The sequence below is a fragment of the Lithobates pipiens genome, unplaced genomic scaffold, assembly GCF_037356315.1.
Source record: "Lithobates pipiens isolate NorthernLeopardFrog02 unplaced genomic scaffold, aLitPip1_a1.2 Scaffold_19, whole genome shotgun sequence".
NCBI lineage: Eukaryota > Metazoa > Chordata > Amphibia > Anura > Ranidae > Lithobates > Lithobates pipiens.
In genome coordinates this window covers 438,488,238-438,511,182 of record NW_027507764.1, presented here as the reverse complement: position 1 = coordinate 438,511,182, position 22,945 = coordinate 438,488,238, and the positions used below count along the sequence as shown (strand labels likewise).

At 44.7% G+C, this 22,945-nt stretch overlaps 1 protein-coding gene across 5 annotated transcripts in view; it reads left to right on the top strand.

The window, feature by feature from the left end:
* The window catches only part of PRKDC (protein kinase, DNA-activated, catalytic subunit), a 794,135-nt gene that overhangs the window by 658,356 nt on the left and 112,834 nt on the right, over positions 1-22,945 (top strand). For all 5 annotated transcript variants that reach the window (XR_013277654.1, XR_013277655.1, XM_077492661.1 and 2 more), the window contains exons 76-77: positions 2,002-2,145; positions 11,720-11,924. Coding sequence is in view for 3 of the 5 variants with exons in the window: in XM_077492661.1 (XP_077348787.1) it covers positions 2,002-2,145; positions 11,720-11,924 (349 nt within the window). In the remaining 2 variants the exon portion in view is untranslated. The remainder of the gene's footprint in view (positions 1-2,001; positions 2,146-11,719; positions 11,925-22,945) is intronic.

Genomic DNA, 22,945 nt, shown 5'->3' with positions numbered 1-22,945 from the left:
TTTGCTAAAAAAAAAAAATATATATATATATATATATATATATATATATATATATAATATATATATAAAATATAATGTTTGGGGTTTCAAAGTAATTTTCTTGCAAAAAAAACATTTTGTCATGTAAACAAAAAAGTGTCAGGCTTTGTCTTCAAGTAGTTTGAAGAGTGGATGATGTGTGACATAAGCTTCTAAATGTTGTGCATAAAATGCCAGGACAGTTCAAAGCACCCCCCAAATTACTACTTTTTGGAAAGTAAACATCCCAAGTTATTTGCTGATAGGCATGTTGAGTCCATGGAATATTTTATGTTTTGCCACAAGTTGCGGGAATATTAAAAAAAAATTTTCTTTTGCAAAAAGTCATCACTAAATGATATATTGCTCAAACATGCCATGGGGATATGTGGAATTAGACCCCAAAATACATTCTGCTGCTTCTCCTGAGGTCACGGATAGCACGTGTGAGACTTTTTGGGAGCCTGGCCGTGTACAGGACTCCGAAAAACCCAGCATTGCCTTCAGGCTTTCTAAGTGAGTAAAATGGTGATTTCACTTCCTCACTACCGATCACAGTTTCGGAGGCCATGAAATGTCAAGATAGCACAAAGCCTGAAGGCAGTGATATTGTTTTTTTGAGTCCTGTACATGGCGCTAGGCTCCCAAAAAGTCTCACACATGTGGTAACCCTGTACTCAGAAGAAACAGCAGAATGTATTTTGGGGTGTAATTCCACATGCCCATGGCATGTTTGAGCAATATATCATTTAGTGATATATAAAATATTCCATGGACTCAAAATGCCTCTCAGCAAAAAGCTTTGCGTGTCTACTGTCCAAAATGGGGTCATTTGGGGGGGGGGGGGGTACTATCTGGGCATTTTATGGCCTTCAAAACTGATAGGTAGTGAGGGGTGAAATCAAAAGTTTACGCCCTTAGAAATCCTGAAGGCGTTGCTTGGTTTTCGGGATCCTGTACTTGGCTAGGCTCCCAAAAAGTCTCACACATGTGGTATCCCAATATTTAGGAGAAACAGCAGAATGTATTTTGCAGTGTAATTCTACATATAACCATGGCATGTGTAAGCAATATATAATTTAGTGACAACTTTGTGTCATTTTTATTTATTTTATTGTAATTTGTTTTAAATATACGCTTATTGACTTTTTTTTTTACCAAAGATGTGGCTGAATACATTTTGGCAATTGAGTTTATTGGACAAAAAGTAGAAAAAAAAATGTTTTCAAAATTTTCGGTCTTTTTCCGTTTAGATCGCAAAAAATAAAAATCACAGAGGTAATCAAATACCATCAAAAGAAAGCTTTATTTGTGGGAAAAAAAGGGACACACATTTTGTTTGGGTACAACATTGCATGACCACAGTTACCTGTTAAAGCAGTGCAGCGCCAAATTGTAAAAAGTGCTCTGGTCATTGAGCAGTCTAATCTTCCGGGGCTGAAGTGGTTAAAGTTTAAACCTTTTTCTGACACTTGTTTCTTACAAAGTTAAAATCAGTATCTTTTGCTAGAAAACTACTTGGCACCCCCAAAAATTATATATATATATATATATATATATATATATATATATATATATATATATATATATAATCTTCTTTTTTTTTTAGCAGAGACCCTAGGGAATAAAATGCCGATTGTTGCAATATTTTATGTCACACTGTATTTGCACAGTGATCTTTCAAACACTTAAAAAAAAACAAAAAAAAAAACATAACAGTAAAGTTAACCCAATATTTTTGTTTAATGTGAAAGAAGATGAAACGCCACAAGAATCGTGATCGATCTTCTAAGCAAAAAAAATTGTGATTCTCATTTTAGCCATAATTGTGCAGCTCTATTAGGTATTGGGGATTCCTATATAAAAACTGCAGTTAACACTGTTCTATTTTTGGTCAAACATTTTGTTTCCTCATGTTGTATCTACACACAATGGTATGGATATATGCAACATAAGTAACTAATTGGTTCTATTTACATTAAGGACTGGAAGGAGGAAGTATCCATTGAACTGTCTAAAGTAAAGCGAGAAAATAGGAAAATTGAGGAGTTGTATAAGGAGATGCATTTCAATTTGTGCAACACGAAGAACCACTTCTTTGGATCATTCAGAATGAGGTTTGCAGAGGTAGGTTATTTGTGGTGCAATTAATAAGGCTTGAATGGTGTATATGAAGCCATTGCTAAATTCAGTAATTGTTTGCCTAGGAGATGGGGAGAATAATGGCTTTGCCTAGGGGACAGATCTTGGAGTACTGAGGGAAATCTCACGATCAGGGCCCCTGAGAAAACAGCTGGGTTTTCATTTGCAACAATCATTCATTCATTTATTTATGAAGAGGTAATGGGAACTGTTCAAAAAGACTGTTGTGATCTCACTGCAAAGTATATTCCCATGGGCAATAAGTTTAAAAGGTTAAAAATAAAACCTATGTTTCTCACGGCCAAAGTAAAAAAAAAAGCTATAAACTATAAGAAAAGAGATTTTAAAAAATATAAAAAATGAAGGAACACTAGTGTCATTTGAATGTTACAAAGAATATAACAGAATATGTAAAAAGGAAATCAAGGATGCAAGAATTTAAAATGAAAGACAGATTGCAAAAGATAGTAGGACAAACCCCCAAAAAAATATTCAAATATATTAATAGTAAAAAGGTCAAGTCTGAGCACGTAGGCCCTTTACAAAATAATCAGGAGTGGGTGACTGGGGACAAAGAGAAGGTTCATTTATTAATTACTTTCTTCAGCTCTGTGTATACAAAGGAGCATGGGGAAGCTCATGTCCATAATGGGGGTGGTAGTGACACAGCGCCCAAATCCACAATGGCTCAAAAGTCATATGGTCCAGAAATATTTGGACAGGATAAAGGTGGATAAAGCACCTGGACCTGATGGCATCCACCCACGGATCCTAAAAGAATTGAGCTCTGTAATTTCAAAGCCATTGTATCTAATTTTTAGGGACTCGTTAATGACAGGAATAGTACCACTGGATTGGCACAGGGCTAATGTGGTGCCTATATTTAAAAAGGGAACAAAGTCTTTACCAAGTAACAATAAACCTGTTAGTTTAGCTTCTAGTTGGGAAGATACTGGAGGGATTAATAAAAGACCACATAGACAAGTTCTTGCAGGAAAAAAATATTTTAAGCAACAGACAGCATGGATTCATGAAAGACAGAAGTTGTCAGACAAACCTGATTTCTTTTTATGAGGATTTAAGTAAAACCTTGGACAGAGGGGTGGTGGTGGACGTGGTATATTTGGATTTCGCAAAAGCGTTCAATATAGTTCCGCACACATGGCTCATGTGTAAGGTAAAGTCTACAGTTTGTAAAGTGATAGAAAACTGGCTAAAAGACAGAATTCAGAGAGTAGTGGTTAATTCTTACTCTGAATGGTCTAAGGTTATCAGTGGTGTACCCCAAGGTTCAGTGCTGGGACCCTTACTTTTTAATATCTTTATAAATGATTTTGGGTCTGGGATCAAAAGTAACATTTCCACCTTTGCAGATGACACCCAGCTATGCAGTGGAATAACGCTCTTACAGGATGTCTCCAATTTACAAGCCGACCTCAATGCTCTGTCTAATTGGGCGACTATGTGGCAGATGAGGTTTAATGTTGAGAAATGTAAAGTTATGCACTTGGGGGCTAAGAATATGCATGCATCATACATTTTAGGGGGAGTGCAACTGGGGGGATCCATAGTGGAGAAGGATCTGGGGGTTTTGGTAGATCATAAGCTCAATAATGGCATGCAATGCCAAGCTGTGGTTTCCAAAGTGAGCAAAGTCCTTTCTTGTATTAAGAGAGGTATGGGGGGGCGTGGCCTGGACATGCTAGGATAGAGACGTGCTTGCCTTGAGCTCCCGGCCGTCTCCCGCTATCCACGACCGCTCTGCTTATACGGCGGCGAAGTATGCACAAGAAGGAAGAAGGCACTACGGAAGCGCCGGGCGTCTGAATCAGCCCCTCAGACCCCCGCAACGGGTGATATCGAGCGACTGTTCCGCCGCTCTCACCAGCTCACCCCGGAATCCAAGATGGTGGCCGCACGTGTGGTGAGTGAGGAGACCCAGAGTGCTTCCCCATGGCTCCCGACGGGAGCAGAGATGACAGATCTCTTCACAGACACCCCCCCCCCCCCCGGAGCTGCAAGCCGAGCCCAGCTGTCCCCCACACCCGCTCACGCATTCCTACCTGCCTGACCCAGAGCTCCGCTCCTTACTGCAGGCGCTGCCCACGAGAGCAGACATAGTGGCTCTCATAGGCACTGTGAAAGCAGCTCACAAGAAGGAGATTTCTGAGATTAGAGCAGAGGTACAGGAGCTGACAGTTAAGGTGTCTGCAGGGGAGTCCTCTACCGCAGCATTAGACTTACGTGTGGGATCCCTGGAGGAGCGCCTTGTGCTGCACATGGAGGCGATCACAGACCAACAGATGCAACAGGAAGAAATGGAGGACCGCAGCCGGAGAAACAACGTCCGAATCCGGGGTCTCCCGGAGGCCACGGGCGCAGAGGACCTGACTGACACGGCACTGGCCATCTTCCGCCACATCACCGGAGGTGAGCTTCCTGAACGGGTGACCCTGGATCACATCCATAGGGCTCTGGGCCCTAGATCACCAGACCCGGAGAGACCCAGAGACGTAATATGTAGATTCCATCACTACACGCACAAAGATTTGGTCATCCGCAAAGCCCGGGAGTCGGGAGACATGGAATTAGATGGCGCTGATGTTAAAATTCTCCCGGACCTCTCCCGGGCTACGCTGCGCTGCAGAGCAATGCTTAAACCCCTTTTGGATTTAGCCCGATGACACGGCGTTACCTACAGATGGGGTTACCCTCTATCAGTGACTTTCCGCAGAGATCAAGGTTCCTTCACCCTCAGGAGACCGACCTCACTCCCAGCGCTGTTTGAATTCCTTGGAGTGGAACCAATAATCATCCCCAACTGGCTGGAGTTCCTGCCACGCTACACAGCACGCCAAGACCAACGACCACTGCACAGAGAGAGATCCCTACCCAGACACAGGGGGAGCCATTGACTTGCCAGAGCACCCTCGGAGGAGGCGCCCAGAGAGATCTAATGCCCTGGAGCGTGAGTACATCCCTTACTGTGACCTTGCCGTTAGTCCCGTTTGCACCCCTTGGTGCCCAGATTTTGAACTTCACCTTGCCCTTACCCATTCCCTGGCCTGGCGAGACGTCACTGCCCCCGCCCCACCTGGCGAACGGAGCACACTTTGCCCTTGGGAGCTTATACTTTGAGGGCTTTGGGTGGTGGTTGGAGGGTGGCGATGGCATCCCCCAAGGCTAGGCAGTTCTGATGGGGTGTCAGAGACGGGATTTTTCTGGGGGTGCGTGCAGGGACAACCCTCCGACGCCAACGCACACTACTGAGCTGTGAATGGGAGCACCGAACAACTCTACCCTACCTCCTGGCAGGAACAGGGGGAACCATTTCTAGGGGTTCTGGGGGTGTTTGACTCCAAAGTCCCATGCCCTCCCGGGGCGGTGCCTATACCCTACTTTTCTCTAGCCGACAGGAGTGGTGTGGCTGCCCCATATGGATTCCTGGACTTTGGCCCATTTACCTCTTTATCACGGACTGGGGGTCAGAGGAGTGGAGGTGGAGAACGATCCGCAGAGACATATTGTGCAGTGATGGGGCTCCCCATCTGGAGCTCGATGTGGACGGTGTCTACCGTCGCCAGATGGTCCTGGGTAGTGGGTAAAGGGAAGGGATATATATGTGGTTCCTCTGTGGGGATGAATAGTTTTTATTTTTCAGTTGGTTATATATTCCTAGCCGGTGTTAAATTTACAAGCTATGTTTTACTTATGGTTAAATTCTTCGCTTATTGACAGTTATGTTGTTTTGAGCGGTTGGGGGGGGGGGTGGCCGGGGGCTCGACTATCGGGCAGTGTCCTTCCATCTCCCCCACCTAGGCCTGCATATTCGTCTGGGGGGTGCTTCACCCCTCCGGCGTACTATATACGTATACCGTGTAATTTCACGGATCACGGTCTTTCGACCGTGAACTAGTATTGTGGTTTTCTTTAAAACACTTTCTACTTGCTTGACTTATTTGTCTTTCTCCAATCTTTTCTTTTTCTGTTTTTCTCTTATCTCTCCTACCTCTACTATTTACTGTTTTATTGTTTCACCTACTCTCCGTACCCTAACCCGCCCGTCCCCACCCTTCCCCCTTTACCCCCCCCCCCCCCCCCCCCGAAAAAACTAAAAATGACACTAGACAACCTCAGGGTGTTCTCTTTGAATGCCAAGGGGCTCGTTACACCCGAAAAATGGCGGATGCTACTACATGACCTTAAAAAATCCTCCACAGATATTGCTTTCATCCAGGAGACCCACTTCAGAAGTGACAAATTACCCTACTTACAGAACAAACACTTCCCCATAGCTTTCCATTCCACCAATCCGACAGCGAAATCCAGAGGAACATCCATCCTAATCTCTAACACAATCCCCTGGCAAACACAAGACTCTTTACTAGACCCCGCGGGACGATTTGTGTTCCTCAAAGGCCATGTGGGTGACATCCAGCTGACGCTAACGACTGTTTATGCCCCCAATGAGAATCAGGTAGTGTTCCTGGAGCGGGTATTGGGTAAACTTCAAAACTTCTCCCAGGGTCACCTGATTTTGGGGGGGGGGGGGGCTTTAATGTCCCCCGACTCCATCAAGTGATACCTCGACCGGTAGATCGTCTATTCCCCCGGGTCATCTACAACGCATAGCTAAAACTTTCCACAAGGCCCAGTTGATTGACGTTTGGAGGCTCCAACACTCGGGTGAAACAGACTATACTTTTTATTCTACCCCCCATAAGGTCTACTCTAGAATTGACTTCTTTCTGATACCACATGGTCAACTACATAATGTCCGAGAGACGTCAATTGGCAATATTACTTGGTCAGACCACGCGCCCATTTTTCTGCACTATGCCATTTCTGATCACACTACGCCCAGACACCGGTTCTGGCGCCTTAATGAAAGCCTACTTCAGGATCCTAAAGTCTTTGCAGACGTGTCTAGGGAAATGGAGCTATACTTTCAAACTAATGATGGGGGGGACTGCGATCAGGGAATTGTCTGGGAGGCGCATAAGCCTGTAATTAGAGGCATCCTCATCAAACATGGAGCCCGGATAAAAAGGGAAAGACAATGACAGCTTACCCACCTATTACAAAAACTGGCGTCTCTGGAATCCGCACATAAGATTGCCCCCTCCCGTAACTCAGAAATGGATTTGGCGACAGTAAGACGACAGGTCACGGACCTGCTTACGTATAAAGCCAAAGCAGCACTGCAATTCTGCCGCAGAGTGAGTTACGAGTCGGGGAAAAAATGTGGGAAGCTATTGGCGAAGCAAGTTAGGGAACACAGACTTTCCTCCTACATCCCCAAGGTGATTAGTAATGACGGTCAACCTGCGACTCTACCCATACAGATCGCACGGGAATTCAGAGATTTCTATGCACGACTTTATAATTTACCAAACCCTTCTGCCTCGCCGGCAGACATGGCGACTTACATTAACGATTCTCGCATGAATTCGCTCTCCCCGGATGACTGTGCTGAGTTAGAAACCACAATTACTCTTCTGGAAATACAGACAGCCTTGAGTGCCATGAAACCAGGGAAAGCTCCAGGCCCAGACGGGCTTACCCTTCAGTATTACAAGACACTATTCCCAATCATAGGCCCCCGCTTACTTAAATTATTTCATAACTTAGACGCAGGGACACCTCTAGCTAACGAGACTCTTAAGGCCCATATCGCGGTGTTACATAAGGAAGGAAAGGATCCAATCGCCTGTAGTAGCTACAGGCCGATATCGCTGCTGAATACAGACCTGAAAATATACACAAAGATCTTGGCTACCCGTCTATCCCGACATATTCAGAATGTGGTCCACCTAGACCAAGTGGGATTTGTTCCCACAAGGGAAGCCAGGGACAGCACGTCTAAGGTTCTGAACCTAATACACGTAGTAAGCTCCGGAGACATCCCCTGTGTTTTCTTGAACACCGACGCAGAAAAGGCGTTCGTTCGCGTAAATTTGGAATTTATGTTCTCCGTCCTTAGACATATAGGCCTAGGGCAGGTGATGATCAACAGAGTAACTAACATATACTCGAGCCCAACTGCGCAGGTGAAGGCAAATGGAGTGCTCTCCGACCCCTTCCCGATTAGGAATGGCACAAGACAGGGCTGCCCCTTATCCCCCCTGTTATTCGCCCTTTCCCTCGAGTCCTTTCTGGCGACTATTAGACTTAACCAGGATATCCAGGGTATACAGGTCGGGAAGGCACAACATAAGCTCTCCGCATACGTGGATGACCTCCTCTTCTCTCTGTTAAATCCGTTGGTATCTCTCCCTAATCTGCTTAAACAATTTGAGATATTTGGACGCCTATCTAACTTGAAGATTAACTTCCTGAAGTCGGAAGCAATGGGAATAGCCCTCCCATCTTACATGATACAGACGCCCTGAACAAATTTCCGCTTTAAGTGGACATCAACAGCGTTAACCTATTTGGGCACAAAACTATCGCCTGATCTATCCCACATCTACGAATTAAATTTCCCCCCTTTGCTCACGGAAACTAAGATTTATATGGCAAACGAACTTGCACTCCTGGTTTGGGAGGTGCAACTTGTTAAAGATGTGCATCCTCCCGAAATATCTCTACTTATTCCAGGCGCTACCGGTCAACATATCGACGGTATTTTTTCAGCGGGTACAGGCACTGTTTATGCGCTTTGTCTGGGCCGGCAAAAGCAAACCTGTATACCACGATCACAATTAACGTTACCAAAACAATACGGAGGGCTTGCGATCCCAGATGTGAGGAGATACTACCTAGCAGTACATCTGGGAAGGGTCATTGACTGGCAGCGCCATGGTAATCTAAAACTGTGGGCGCAGATCGAGCAGGAACAATTACCTGTCCCTTTGAATAGAGCACTATGGTGTTTGGAAGATTTGCCACAATCCTTAAAATCACACCCTTTAATAGGGAACTCCCTGAGAAAAAGTAGGCAGGCAGTGTTGAGTGTACGTCAGACGTCCACGACCTCACCCCTAACGCCCATTCTAGACAACCCTAAATTCCCCCCCGGGCATGACGTCTATACACTTCCAGACCCTACGGGAGTCCGACACTACCGCCGCATCTAATTTTGTCCTAGGAAATAGATGGCCATCCATTACAGAACTGACAGACTCTGCAGGTCCCTTTCGCATGTCCTTCTGGCCGGCGGCACAACTGCATCACTTCCTCCACTCCTTACATGGCCCGCATCAATACTGTAGACCTCTCACTACGTTTGAGGATTACTGCTCGGGCAGGGAACCACTGCCTTGGACCCTCTCCGGGGCATATGCCCTTCTCAATACCCCCCCGGTCCAACCTGAATTGACTTGCATAGAGAAATGGGTGTAGATCTCCAACGTACTTTTGATGCAGAGCAGACCCAAAGGATGATCCACCTGTCTCTCAAATCTTCCATTTGTACAAAGACACAAGAAACGAATTATAAGGTTTTGATGAGATGGTACTTAACTCCCAGCAGACTCCGTGCCATGTTCCCGGAGACCTCAGATCGGTGCTGGCGATGTGGCACGGATAAGGGGACATTTCTCCATATTTTTTGGGCCTGCCCCAAGCTGCTAACATTTTGGAACTCTGTACGCACTATATCTCAGGATTTCATGGAGTTCGTGATCCCTGACGATCCTGCCTTCTTCCTGCTACATGTCTCTACCATGTCGCTCAAAACCTATGAAAAATCTATTCTGCCACACTTGGTGAACGCAGCCAAAGCCTGCATTCCCCTCTTGTGGAAACAGCAAAACCCGCCTACGGTGGCATTGTGGCTGAGAAAGGTTGAAGAAATAAATAAAATGGAAGATTTGATTCTGACAGCAGCAGACAAACATAAGACATATGTTCAGATCTGGACCCGTTGGAACATATTCAAGTATTCAATCGCGGGGAGATCCTTATTTGACGCCTGCATATCTAATAGTGTATGATACCCGGGGGTTCTACTAATAATCCTAGAGACCTAGTAGAACATGCCTCTACAGGTTTGTCTACCTGCCGCCCTCTCCCCCTCCCCCCCCCCCCCCCCCAATCCCTGTCTCTACTTATTGCTTTACCTTCTCTCTTTTCTGACTATATCTACTCTTTGTTCTCTGGTGATTCCCGATCACTTATTTTATACTGCACAATGGTGATATACGGCTGTGGTAGCTTTTATTACCCCAAGCCCTCAGGCAACCATTGATATTCGATATATGATGGATTTTGTCTTCCACCTGTGCTGCGCACTTGGTGTCACCACTTTCTGTTACCGATCTGATATGGAAACCAGATTGTTTTCTTTCTGTTGTATGTGCCGATAAAAATCAATAAAACTATATTTGCAAAAAAAAAAAAAAAGAGAGAGGTATGGACTCCAGAGAGAGGAATATCATTTTGCCCCTGTTCAAATCATTAGTGAGACCTCATCTGGAATATGCAGTTCAGTTTTGGGCACCAGTTCTCAAAAAGGATATCAGGGAACTGGAGAAAGTGCAGAGAAGGGCAACCAAACTGATAAGAGGCATGGAGGAGCTCCGCTATGAGGAAAGAATAGAGGAACTGAATTTATTCACTCTTGATAAGAGGAGATTAAGGGGGGATATGATCAACATGTACAAATATATAAGGGGTCCGTATAGTGAACTTGGTGTCGAGTTATTCACTTTACAGTCAACAAAGAGGACAAGGGGGCACTCTTTACGTCTAGAGGAAAAGAGATTTCATCTCCAAATACGGAAAGGTTTCTTCACAGTAAGAGCTGTGAAAATGTGGAATAGACTCCCTGCAGAGGTGGTTCTGGCCAGCTCAGTGGACTGCTTTAAGAAGGGCCTGGATTATTTCCTAAGTGTACATAATATAACTGGGTACTAACATTTATAGGTAAAGTTGATCCGGGGAAAATCCGATTGCCTCTCGGGGGATCAGGAAGAAATGTTTTACCCTGCTTTAGCAAATTGGATCGTGCTCTGCTGGGGTTTTTTGCCTTCCTCTGGATCAATTCTGGGTGTAGAATTGGGTATATGGGATTGTATGATATTATTTATTTTTTTGTGGTTGAACTAGATGGACTTGTGTCTTTTTTCAACCTGACTGACTATGTAACTCAAGTGTACATTTTAGACACTTGGCATTTTGTAATTGTTTAGGTATATCTTTTTATTACTTAAAACTCTTAAAGAGGAAACATTAGGTGGCTGTGCTGTAAATTGTGCTCTAAACTGGAATGTAAGTGTGTTGGTTGAAAACCAGGCATTTCAGATTACCCATTATGTACATGGGTAGAAAGAATGCCAATGTACTATGAATAAATTTTCTTATATATAAATAAGACTTCTATTAAACTATTCATATGCATCAGTGCCTGGGATTTTTGTATTGTTAACACTATTTTATATAAATTGGCATGCAATTGTGCTCGCTTTATGCTTAAACCCTGAGCTAAAAAGAAATGTTAATCCAGGGCTATATAATCAAATGTGTATGTAAATATGGTAATCTTTTATACAAAACTCTATCTAAGCCAATATACTGTATGTGCAGACAATTAAAGAGTAATCATTTGTCTTTACAGAAACATGGAAAGGAACTGGACAAATTTTGTGGAAAAGATGGATCCCAGCTTGTTGCTATGAAAGCTGAAGAATTCAATAAAAAATTTACTACAGTCTTGACAAAAATTAAAGAACAACCCAAAGAGCCAGGAAACCTTAAAGAATATTCTCCATGGATGACCAGTTTTAAGCCAGAATTTTCCAGAAACGAGTTAGAGATTCCTGGTCAGTATTTGTATCCACCTGTATTTCACATGACACAGGGCATGTTTATGATCACGACCACTTGGTTAGGCTGCCATCTTCAGTTGAATAGACACTAGTCAGAAAAAAAAGCAGGGTTCCCTGCCTAGAACAGCTTATAAGTTAGTTATGACCTAAGAACAAAATAGGCCTTTGAAGTTTCTCTGAAAATTCCTCTTCGTGGTGTTAGCCTGTGGTTTTATAACTGTCTATTCTGTACACGCTTCCTGGTGAAGGGGAAGGCTTAATCATCTCAGTTGCCTGTGGCCATGGGGCACAGAGAGTCTTACCCCAGATCCAGTTATGAAAGAATGAGGATGGCCTGTAATGTTGCCAGTCTGCAATGGATCCTAAGGACGTGGTGATCCCCTGGGGGGCATCGCATCTCTGAAGGCCCTTTCAGGGAACACTGTGATGCGCAAAGATTAAGGCTTAAAGTAGTTGTATAGCCATTGATCGGAATTCCTGCCAGCCCCTCTTTAAAGAGGGATTCCACCAAAAAAAAAAAAAATATATATTAAAAGCCAGCAGCTATAAATACTACAGCTGCTGACTTTTAATAAATAGACACTCACCTGTCCCGGGTTCCAGCGATGCCAGCAGCCGAGGCCGATCGATCGCTCGGCTCTCGACTGCTGTAGTCACCATTCTAGGTGATGGAATCAGGAAGTGAAGCGAATCGGCTTCACTTCCCAGTTCCCTACTGCGCATGCGCGAGCCACGCCGCGCAATAGGAAATCTCCGCGCTGTCACTGGGACCCGTGTGTGTCCCAGCAGACAGCGCGGCAGGGCAGGAAATGGCGTAGACTCCCACGGGAGTCTATGCCCGGAAGTGGGTGAAAATACCTGTCTTTGACAGGTATCTCCACCCCCTCCCCCCTGAAAGGTGTCAATTGTGACACCGGAGGGGGGGAGGGATCCGATCAGCGGAGGTTCCACTTTAGGGTGGAATCCCGCTTTAATAATAAGGTATACTTCACAGCATGGGCGTAGCATAAGGGGTTGCAGGGGTCACAATCGCAACCCCACCCCTAGCTCCAGGGGGCCCCTGCAGCCTCCCTGTCATATCATATCCTCCACAAAATCCAGCTCTGATCTGCCCTAGGGCCCCACAGCCACGGTCCAGTACTGGGCTTCTACTTTGCCTTCCACAGTCCACACTCCTCTGTTCCCATTGGCTGGGGAGAAGCTGTGAGCCATTTCCTGAATGGAGAGGAGCATGACGTGAGAACAGCCCAGGATGGGGACGTGTCTGTGCTGTGTGCTGGCAACATAGAATGGTAACCAAGCTCAGCGAGGCAAGAGGAGGAGAGTGCCACCCTGTAGCCACGATGGGACCAATGTCTCTGGTGAGGTATGACACTGCTCAGTGTCTCCTAGTCACCAGCTGGGATTCTCTGTACCCCCCACCTGGGGATGTCTACTTACCCCACTTCCCTGACAACTGGTGAAAAGACACACAGCAGCTTCACAGCACTGACAGAGAAACCTTCAGAAATTGATAAAAAAAAAAATCCCATAACACCTCCCTTGGGGGGGGGGGGGGGATGGGTTGCTGGGGGGTTGGGTGGGATCCTGAAGGGCTGCAGGCTCCAGTTTTTGTGTCACATGGCTTTGCCCTCCCAGATCTAAGTTTCCCCCTCAAGCCCCCTGACCACCCCCTCCACCCTGCATTCTATGCCTGGCTGCAGAGCTCTTTTCCCATTACAGCATTCTATACTGTTCCTCATCCGCAGGACTGAAATCACATTCCTTTACAACACAGCCAGTTAGCCATGATCTGCACAGGGTGTATCTGCATAAAAGCCAGAAACACCCTGTAAAGACAGACTGTGTGTAACGGAATGCGATTTCAGCCCTTTGTAGTGTTGGGGGGGGGGGGGGGTTGGGAAGCTGTGTACAGTGCTGGGATGGGAAATAAGCTCTGCCAAGTGACTTGCCAGAGGTCCCTGTCTTCTGCTTTTCCAGCAGTAATCCCTGTCCTCTGCTTCTCCAGTGGTAATCCTTGTCCTCTGCTTCTCCAGCGGTAATCCTTGTCCTCTGCTTCTCCAGCGGTAATCCTTGTCCTCTGCTTCTCCAGTGGTAATCCCTGTCCTCTGCTTCTCCAGCGGTAATCCCTGTCCTCTGCTTCTCCAGCAGTAATCCCTGTCCTCTGCATCTCTAGCGGTAATCCCTGTCCTCTGCATCTCTAGCGGTAATCCCTGTCCTCTGCTTCTCTAGCGGTAATCCCTGTCCTCTGCTTCTCCAGCTGTAATCCCTGTCCTCTGCTCCTCCAGCGGTAATCCCTGTCCTCTGCTTCTCCAGCAGTAATCCCTTTCCTCTGAAGTAAAGAGGAACTCTGGGAACTCAAAACTCAAGCTACTTTGAGTATCTTGGTGTGTGTCACATGTATCTGCACTCACATTGGAAGGAGGGGCCCACAAGCTTCAAGCTACGCGTCTGCTTCACAGTGTGTGTATTTTATGGAAATTTGGTTGCTACATACCTTTTTCACATCACCAATCTGCGGTCACGTGACCACCCCATGCTCTCCTTCCCCGGTCCAAGGACTTCAGTGGGAGGATCTGAGCTTTCCCTCAGCCAGGTGATGTGAAAAAGGTATGTAGCTGCCAAATTTTCTAAAAACACATACCTACACTGTGAAGTATACAGTGCCTTGCGAAAGTATTCGGCCCCCTTGAACTTTTCAACCTTTTGCCACATTTCAGGCTTCAAACAAAGATATAAAATTTAAATTTTTTGTGAAGAATCACCAACAAGTGGGACACAATTGTGAAGTGGAACAAAATCTATTGGATAATTTAAACTTTTTTAGCAAATAAAAAACTGAAAAGTGGTGCGTGCAAAATGATTCGGCCCCTTTACTTTCTGTGCAGCAAACTCACTCCAGAAGTTCAGCGAAGATCTCTGAATGATCCAATGTTGTCCTAAATGACTGATGGTGATAAATAGAATCCACCTGTATTCAAGTCTCTGTATAAATGCACCTGCTCTGTGATAGTCTCAGGGTTCTGTTGAAAGCGCAGAGAGCATCATGAAGACCAAGGAACACACCAGGCAGGTCCGTAGTACTGTTGTGGAGAAGTTTAAAGCCGGATTTGGATACAAAAAAGATTTCCCAAGCTTTAAACATTCCAAGGAGCACTGTGCAAGCGATCATTTTGAAATGGAAGGAGTATCAGACCACTGCAAATCTACCAAGACCTGGCCGTCCCTCTAAACTTTCAGCTCAGACAAGGAGAAGACTGATCAGAGATGCAGCCAAGGGGCCAATGATCACTCTGGATGAACTGCAGAGAACTACAGCTGAGGTGGGAGAGTCTGTCCATAGGACAACAATCAGTCGTACACTGCACAAATCTGGCCTTTATGGAAGAGTGGCAAGAAGAAAGCCATTTCTCAAAGATATCCATAAAAAGTCTTGTCTAAAGTTTGCCACAAGCCACCTGGGAGACACACCAAACATGTGGAAGAAGGTGCTCTGGTCAAAACGTAAAACGATATGTTTGGCGTAAAAGCAACACAGCTCATCACCCTCAACACACCATCCCCACTGTCAAACATGGTGGTGGCAGCATCATGGTTTGGGCCTGCTTTTCTTCACATGGAAGATGGTTAAAATTGAGGGGAAGATGGATGCAGCTAAATACAGGACCATTCTGGATGAAAACCTGTTGGAGTCTGCAAAAGACCTGAAACTGGGACGGAGGTTTATCTTCCAACAAGACAATTATCCCAAACATACAGCAAAATCTATACAGCAAACTCTACAAAGGAATGGTTCACAAATAAACATATCCAGGTGTTAGAATGGCCAAGTCAAAGTCCAGACCTGAATCCAATCGAGAATCTGTGGAAAGCGCTGAAAACTGCTGTTCACAAACGCTCTCCATCCAACCTCACTGAGCTCGAGCTGTTTTGCAAGGAAGAATGGGCAAGAATTTCAGTCTCTCGATGTGCAAAACTGATAGAGACATACCCCAAGCAACTTGCAGCTGTAATCGCAGCAAAAGGTGGCTCTACAAAGTATTAACGCAAGGGGGCCGAATAATTTTGCACGCCACACTTTTCATTTTTTTATTAGTTAAAAAAGTTTCAAAAATCCAATAGATTTCGTTCCGCTTCACAATTGTGTCCCACTTGTTGGTGATTCTTCACAAAAAATTTAAATTTTATATCTTTATGTTTGAAGCCTGAAATGTGGCAAAAGGTTTAAAAGTTCAAGGGGGCCGAATACTTTCGCAAAGGCACTGTAGCTTATTATTACAGAGGGGCTAGAAGGTATTCCGATCAGTAACTTTATTGCTGCACGGGATAGCAGCAGGAGGGGCAGTTTTTTTTGTTGTTATTTTTTCAGCTCACACACAGGTGCTGACAGGCAGGGAGGTGGGAGAGGAGGAGAGAGGGAGAGCAGCAGGATGATGGAAGCACATAAACTGACCGTGGTATCAGCAGCCATAATTACCGAGGTCAGTTTACATAGGGGGACATAGGAACAGGCAGGGTCAACCAGGTTTTCTACAGCATACAAAGGGACAAATGACACTACACAAGCACTATGCAGTTCAACATGCTTTAGAGGAACAGGATCTTTTTTATTTTTTATTTTTTTTTAGGTAAGTGCCTCTTTGTTTGGTGGATCCCCATTGATGTGCCAGTCTCCCATTGTATTCTCATTTTTCTGAGATGCCTGTGTGTGGCTGTTGCTGGCAGTTATGTTGCGCCACCTGTGTGAGAGCTATACACTGCTGTAGTGATGTTCTAAATGAGCGGGACTAAACCATACTGTGCGTAGTGCCATCTCCAATCACGGCTGATCACAGTGTAAATAGGAAGAGCCGGTGATCGGCTTTTCCTCACGCGCGTCTGTCAGACGCGAGTAGAGGAGAGCCGATCGGCTGCTCCTCTGACAGGGGGGGTCTGTGCTGATCGATTATCAGCACAGCCCCCCCGAGGATGCCCACACTGGACCACCAGGGACGCCACCAGACCACCAGGGATGCCCAGCAAAAGGTAATCCTCCCTAGATCACCAGGGATGCCAGTCAGCACAATGGATGCCAATCAGTGCCCATAATGGGCATCACTGATTGGCATGCATTATTGTTTGGCACTGATTGGCATAAATTAGTACAGTATAACACCAATGCCGCCTATGAGTGCCCACCTGTGCCGCCTATCAGTGCCCACCTGTGCCGCCTATCAGTGCCCATCTGTGCCACCTATCCATGCCCATCTGTGCCGCCTATCCATGCCCATCTGTGCCGCCCATCTCTGCCGCCCATCCATGCCAATCCGTGCCAGTTATCAGTGCCAATTTGTGCCACCTATCAGTGCCCATCCGTGTCACCCATCCGTGTCGCCCATCAGTGCCGCCTATCAGTGCCACATATCAGTGTCCATCAATGCCACCTCATCAGTGCCACTTCATTGGTGCCCATCAGTGCCGCCTTATCAGTGCCCATCAGTGTAGCCCCATCAGTGCCCATCAGTGAAGGAGAAAACTTAATTATTTACAACGTTTTGAAACTGAAACAAAAAAAAACATTTTTTTTTCAAAATTTTCGTTATTTTTTTATTTGTAGCGGAAAAAATAAAAACCATAGAGGTGATCAAATACCACCAAAAGAAAGCTCTATTTGTGGGAAAAAAATGATAAAAATTTCATTTGGGTACAGTGTAGCATGACCGCGCAATTGTCATTCAAAGTGCTGAAAGCTCAAAATTGGTCTGGGCAGGAAGGTGTTTAAGTGCCCAGTATTGAAGTAGTTAAACCATAAGCTTGAATGATTACTTCAAATCCATTTAGAAATAGTAGATTTTGATGCTGCTTGTCGTCTTTTTAGGCAACACAAACAAAACATCAGTTTTCCAAATCTGAGCAGTCACCTTTAAGTAGACTTTGACTGCTCTCGCCACATCAAGAGAATATAGTGATTTCTCTTCCATAGAACAGGGTTCTGGAAAAAAAAATGAAGGTAGAACCATATCCTGGTTTAGATAAAAACCTGATACTACCTTCGGTAAGAAGTTAGGATGAGGACACAATACTCCCTTATCCTTGTAAACAATAATACTATGGCTCTTTACAAGAAACAGCCGATTCTGATACCCCTCTAGCAGCAGTTATAGTTGCCTTGTCAAAAAGAATCAAGGGAATATGTCGCATTGGCCCAAAAAAGGCTGTTTTGTAATGCCGACAAAACTAAATTCATGGACAGTTGCCTCTTCCAGGACTGCCCCCCACCCCAAAAAAAAATAAATAAAAATAAAAAGTTTGGCATATATTGTTACCACTTCCCATGTAACTGAAGGCAGGATTTCCCCCTTTGCAGATTTTTGGATATTAACCATAAAGTGAGGCTTTTGCGCACCCAGCCTACAGCACCTGGTATTTCCAGATGGTCTCCCATCTGGTTACTAACCAGACCTGACCTTGCTTAGCCTCCAAGATTATACGAGATCAAGCGTTTTGAGGGTGATGTGGCCGTAAGCTTTGGAGTGAGACATATTGGGAATCTAGAGCTTTAACCCTTTGTTCCAAGCCAATAGAATACTGTTTTGCAGCAGTCTCAAATGAAACTGAGCCAAAGGAAAGGCCTTCAATGAAGCCACCATCTTTCCCAACAACCTAATGCAAAGTTAAATAGAAAAATTTATCTTGCTTCGACCACCTAAATCGGTTCCTTTATGGCGCCAAGGGTCAAGAATATCCTTTCCTGGGTGCACCTATGATCAGGCCCAAGTATTTTAGCCTTCTTCATGCTTTTAAAGAAGATTTCTCGTAGGTTGAGAATCCGACCTAGATATTCCAGGTAGTAAAATGTCGTGACCATACTTTGGTCTAAGCAGGATACCGACTAGTCTATGAAGAACAGATTGTCTAGGTAAACCATAATCATTTATAACTTGGGACGTTAATCTGGCTAGAAGAGGGGCCAGAGCCTTTGTAAACAGTCAAGGTGCAGTAGCTAAACTAGAAGATTTTCCACCCTGAAAAGTAGATATTACTAGTGAGTGAGGAAATAGGCCTATGGGGGTATGCATCTTTGATGTCGATTGATGCCAGAAGTTCTCCTCCTTGTAGGATGGAGATAATTGACTCGACGCCAAAAAAGTGTGGTTATATTCAGGAATTAAATTTAGATTTTTGAGATCCAGAATGTCCATTTGGATTTAGCACCGTGAAAAAGAGGTTTGAACCAAACCACAACCTCTGCTCTTACATGGGGACCACCATGATCACTTTTTTGCCAAAGGATGGTCCAATGCTTGAGAGAAAGTCTGTCTTTTTTTTATGGATCCTTAGGAATGTTTGATATGAGAAAACGAGGAGACGGGACCTCTTGGAACTCCAGTTTGAACCTTAGAGCTATTGGGGAAGTCCCCCATTCGTCTTGACACTCTTCTTGCCAGATTTTTGAGAACTGCAGAAGAATTTCCCCTATTCGAGCGAGCGGGGGCGCCTCCTCATAAGGAGGCTTCCGTATCTCGTAGGTTTCCTTCTCCAAGACCTTTTTTGTCCCTGGGGTTAACCCTGTCGACTACCTTATGAACCTGACGGCAGAAGCCGTCATGACTGGCTGGAGGCTGATGCCATTGGCACAAGAGAAGGCGCTTTAAAACAAAAATGCATTTACTCCTTTTCTTAAATGGCAAAAGGGGTTTACTTTTTCCACTAGAATTTCTTTGGATGTGTGATCCAAAACATCTCCAAATAGCTGTTTTACCGCAAAAAGGTAGACTAGCCAGGAGCTTCTTGAATGGCGCTTAGCGAAGGGCGCAAGGCCTGAAGGATAGAATCTCTCATAGCAACTATTGCAATATAAAGTTGCCAGATCCTGGGCCTGCTGAGTAGGATAACCTGTTTAAACTGATCTCTCAACGATTAACCAATTACTGTCAGCACAGACTGAGACACTCAATCTGCCTGAGAAAAAAAGTGTTTTGTTTTTTTAATAAGAATTACAACTTTTTATCCATTGGATCCCTAAGCATTTGAGCATTGTCTGCCGGACAAGTCAAACTCTTATTCACAGAGGATAGAGCAATGTTAATTGCTGCTATACCCTACTTAGTGAATTTTCTCCACCATGATGAAGTGTGAAAACTTTTCAGGAGGGAAAATAATGCTGATCTGGGTGATCCACTCAGATACTAATTTTTTTTTTCCAGCAATGAATGAAAAGAAAAAAGGCATGCACAGCTTGAGAAGGCTTTTAGCGAACCCAAACAATCAGTTAAGGGTACACGTGGAGCAAACCATTCAGCAAGAAATTGCACCATCAATCTTACAGATTGTGAAAGCTGATCTGACTGCATTTGACACCTCAGAAGAACCACAGTTCCCTGAGGGAATGAATCTTATCCTGCCCCTAGTTCCTCAGTTTGTGGGTCCTGGCTAATGGAAGAGAACCTGTCGCATTTTGTCCTACACTGGAATGCAATTAAAGCCACTAACTTATTTATTTATTTTTTTCAATCCTATCATGGCTGAGGAAAAAAAAACAGGATTTTTAAAACAGCTTACCTGTAAAATCCTTTTCTTTGATGTACATCAGGGGACACAGAGCCATAGTAGTTACTATGTGGATTAATAAGCCACCTTTAGGTGATGGACACTGGCATTCCCTAAGACCAGAAGTGCACTCCCTATATAAGACAATTCATCCAAGTGGGTGAAAATTGATAAAAAATAAAGCTGAATTATGAACAGTCCAAGAGAGAAAAATTCCACCAAACAGGAACTAGTCCCCATTCACCATGTCATACAGGAAAGATGTAACAGGATCCCATCACCTTCACCCAATAAGACTGACCCTTACCGTCAGTGCATGGGTTATGCACATGTAATAACAATTGGTGATGGCTCAAGAAGTGGTTCCTCCAAAGCAGCACAATAATGAAAACTTCTTGACACAAAGTTATCAACTTTTTTGTTGAATCTGGCCGCGAACAGGTCCACATCCAGAATACCCCATCTCTGACATATCGCTAGTAAGATGTCGTGGTGAAGGGACCATTCCCCCAGAAATAACTGTTGGCGACTCAAGTAGTCCGCCTGCTAATTTTCTATTCCTGGAATGAAAATCACCGATAGGCATGGAATGTTGTTTTCTGCCCAAGCTAGAACATGATTCACCTCTTTTTGGGCTGCACGACTTCTTGTGCCCCACTGGTGATTGATGTAAGCCACAGCCATGACATTGTCGGATTGAATCCTGACAGGACAATCTCGTGAGCGTCCAGGACTCTAGGGCCAGACATACTGCCCGAATCTCCAAAATGTTGATGAGCAAGGTCCTTTCTGACTTGAATCATCTCCCCTGGATGGAAGCTTCTTCCAGGACTGCTCCCCAACCTAGAAGGCTGGCGTCCATTGTCACCACTTTCCAGGATACTGGCAGGAAAGATTTCCTCTTTTGGAGTTTGCTGGATATCAAACCACCAATTTAGGCTCTGACGTACGTCGGGGGATAAGCGTATTGGAAACTCCAAAGCCTGATCCTTCTTGTTCCAGACCGACATGAATGGTGTTTTGTAGCAGTCTTGAGTGAAACTGCGCATAAGGGACGGCCTCAAAGGGGGCCACCATTTTCCCTAACAATCTCATGCACGGCCGAATGGAAGGATTTTTCTTTGCTTTGACAAGTTGAATCAGTCCTATAATGGAACTGACTGGGTATGTCTGGGGTAAGAATACCTTTTTATGTACGGTATCTATGACCAGCCCCAAGTACCGTAATCTCCTTGATGGTTTTAAACTGGCCAAGAGTTTCTTACGCAATGCTTCGGCTGACCAATTTTTCAGCCACAGAACTCTGCGAGAATGCACTAGTCCTAGCATAAGCCATGAGGCTCGGATGATACAATCTTTCATAGCATCTACTGTAAAACATAGTGCATCCGATATGCCAGCCCATTGCTGGGCCTGCTGATCAGACAGAATCTTAAGTATCTCCACAAACTGTTGCTTAATGGACTTAGATACACCAATTGCCACAAGAACCGGCTGCGCTACTGAACTTGCTAAAGACATATTGCTTTTAAAAGGAAGTTCAATTTTTTTTATCTGTTGGATCTTTTAACATCAGCACATTATCCACCGGACACGTGACACTTTTGTTCACTGAGACGATTGCAGCATCAATTGCTGGAACCCCCCATTTCTTATAGAAATCCTCCTCCATAGGATATAGTGTAGAAAACTTTATGGGAGGATAATACGGTTTATCCGGAAGTTCCCATTCAGAATATATTATCTTTTTTTTTTAGCCATGAATGAATAGGAAAAGCATCCCCAGATGGGGGAGGTTTTAGTGATCCCAAACCAGAGGTGGGTTCATCAAAAAACAGGCAGCAAAAAGGTTGAACGGACCAATTTAGTACGAGCGTGTGCAAGCAAACTATCTTGTGATACTACTCCCTCTATATTAAGATCCTCGGAAAAGAGGATCTATTAGTATCTTTCAAATCTCTTGGAAGATCTTCCTGATCCCCTGCCCCTTATACCCCAATATGAGGGTCCTGGACACTGGATGGGGATCTGCTACATTTAGACCCACTATGAAGAGTGATCATAGCATCAATCTTCTTTTCCAAATTAGAAATGGTAGAAGTAAAAACCTCCTGTGTGATATATGTATATGTGCATATATATATATATATATATATATATAGGGGCTGAAGTGTCCAGCGCTGCTGCAACATCAGTCTCCCCTGATGGGTCAATCTAACCGGACGCATCACTCTGAGGAGGATGACATTCTTTTGGAAATGGATTTAGAATGTTGTGAACCCGTCGAGCCTCTAGAACCCTTTGAGGAGTTCCTAATCCCTCTTCCACTCATAGCCTGAAGCATAAAGCAGAGGCATTACCAACGAGAATGTACACTGCTAGGCTATATTCCAGCACTACAAGCTGTTATTAATGCCCAGCCTTGTAGAGTAATACTGTGTCAAAGGATAATGCCTGTCGCCAAACCTGAAGTAAGCCACCTCTGC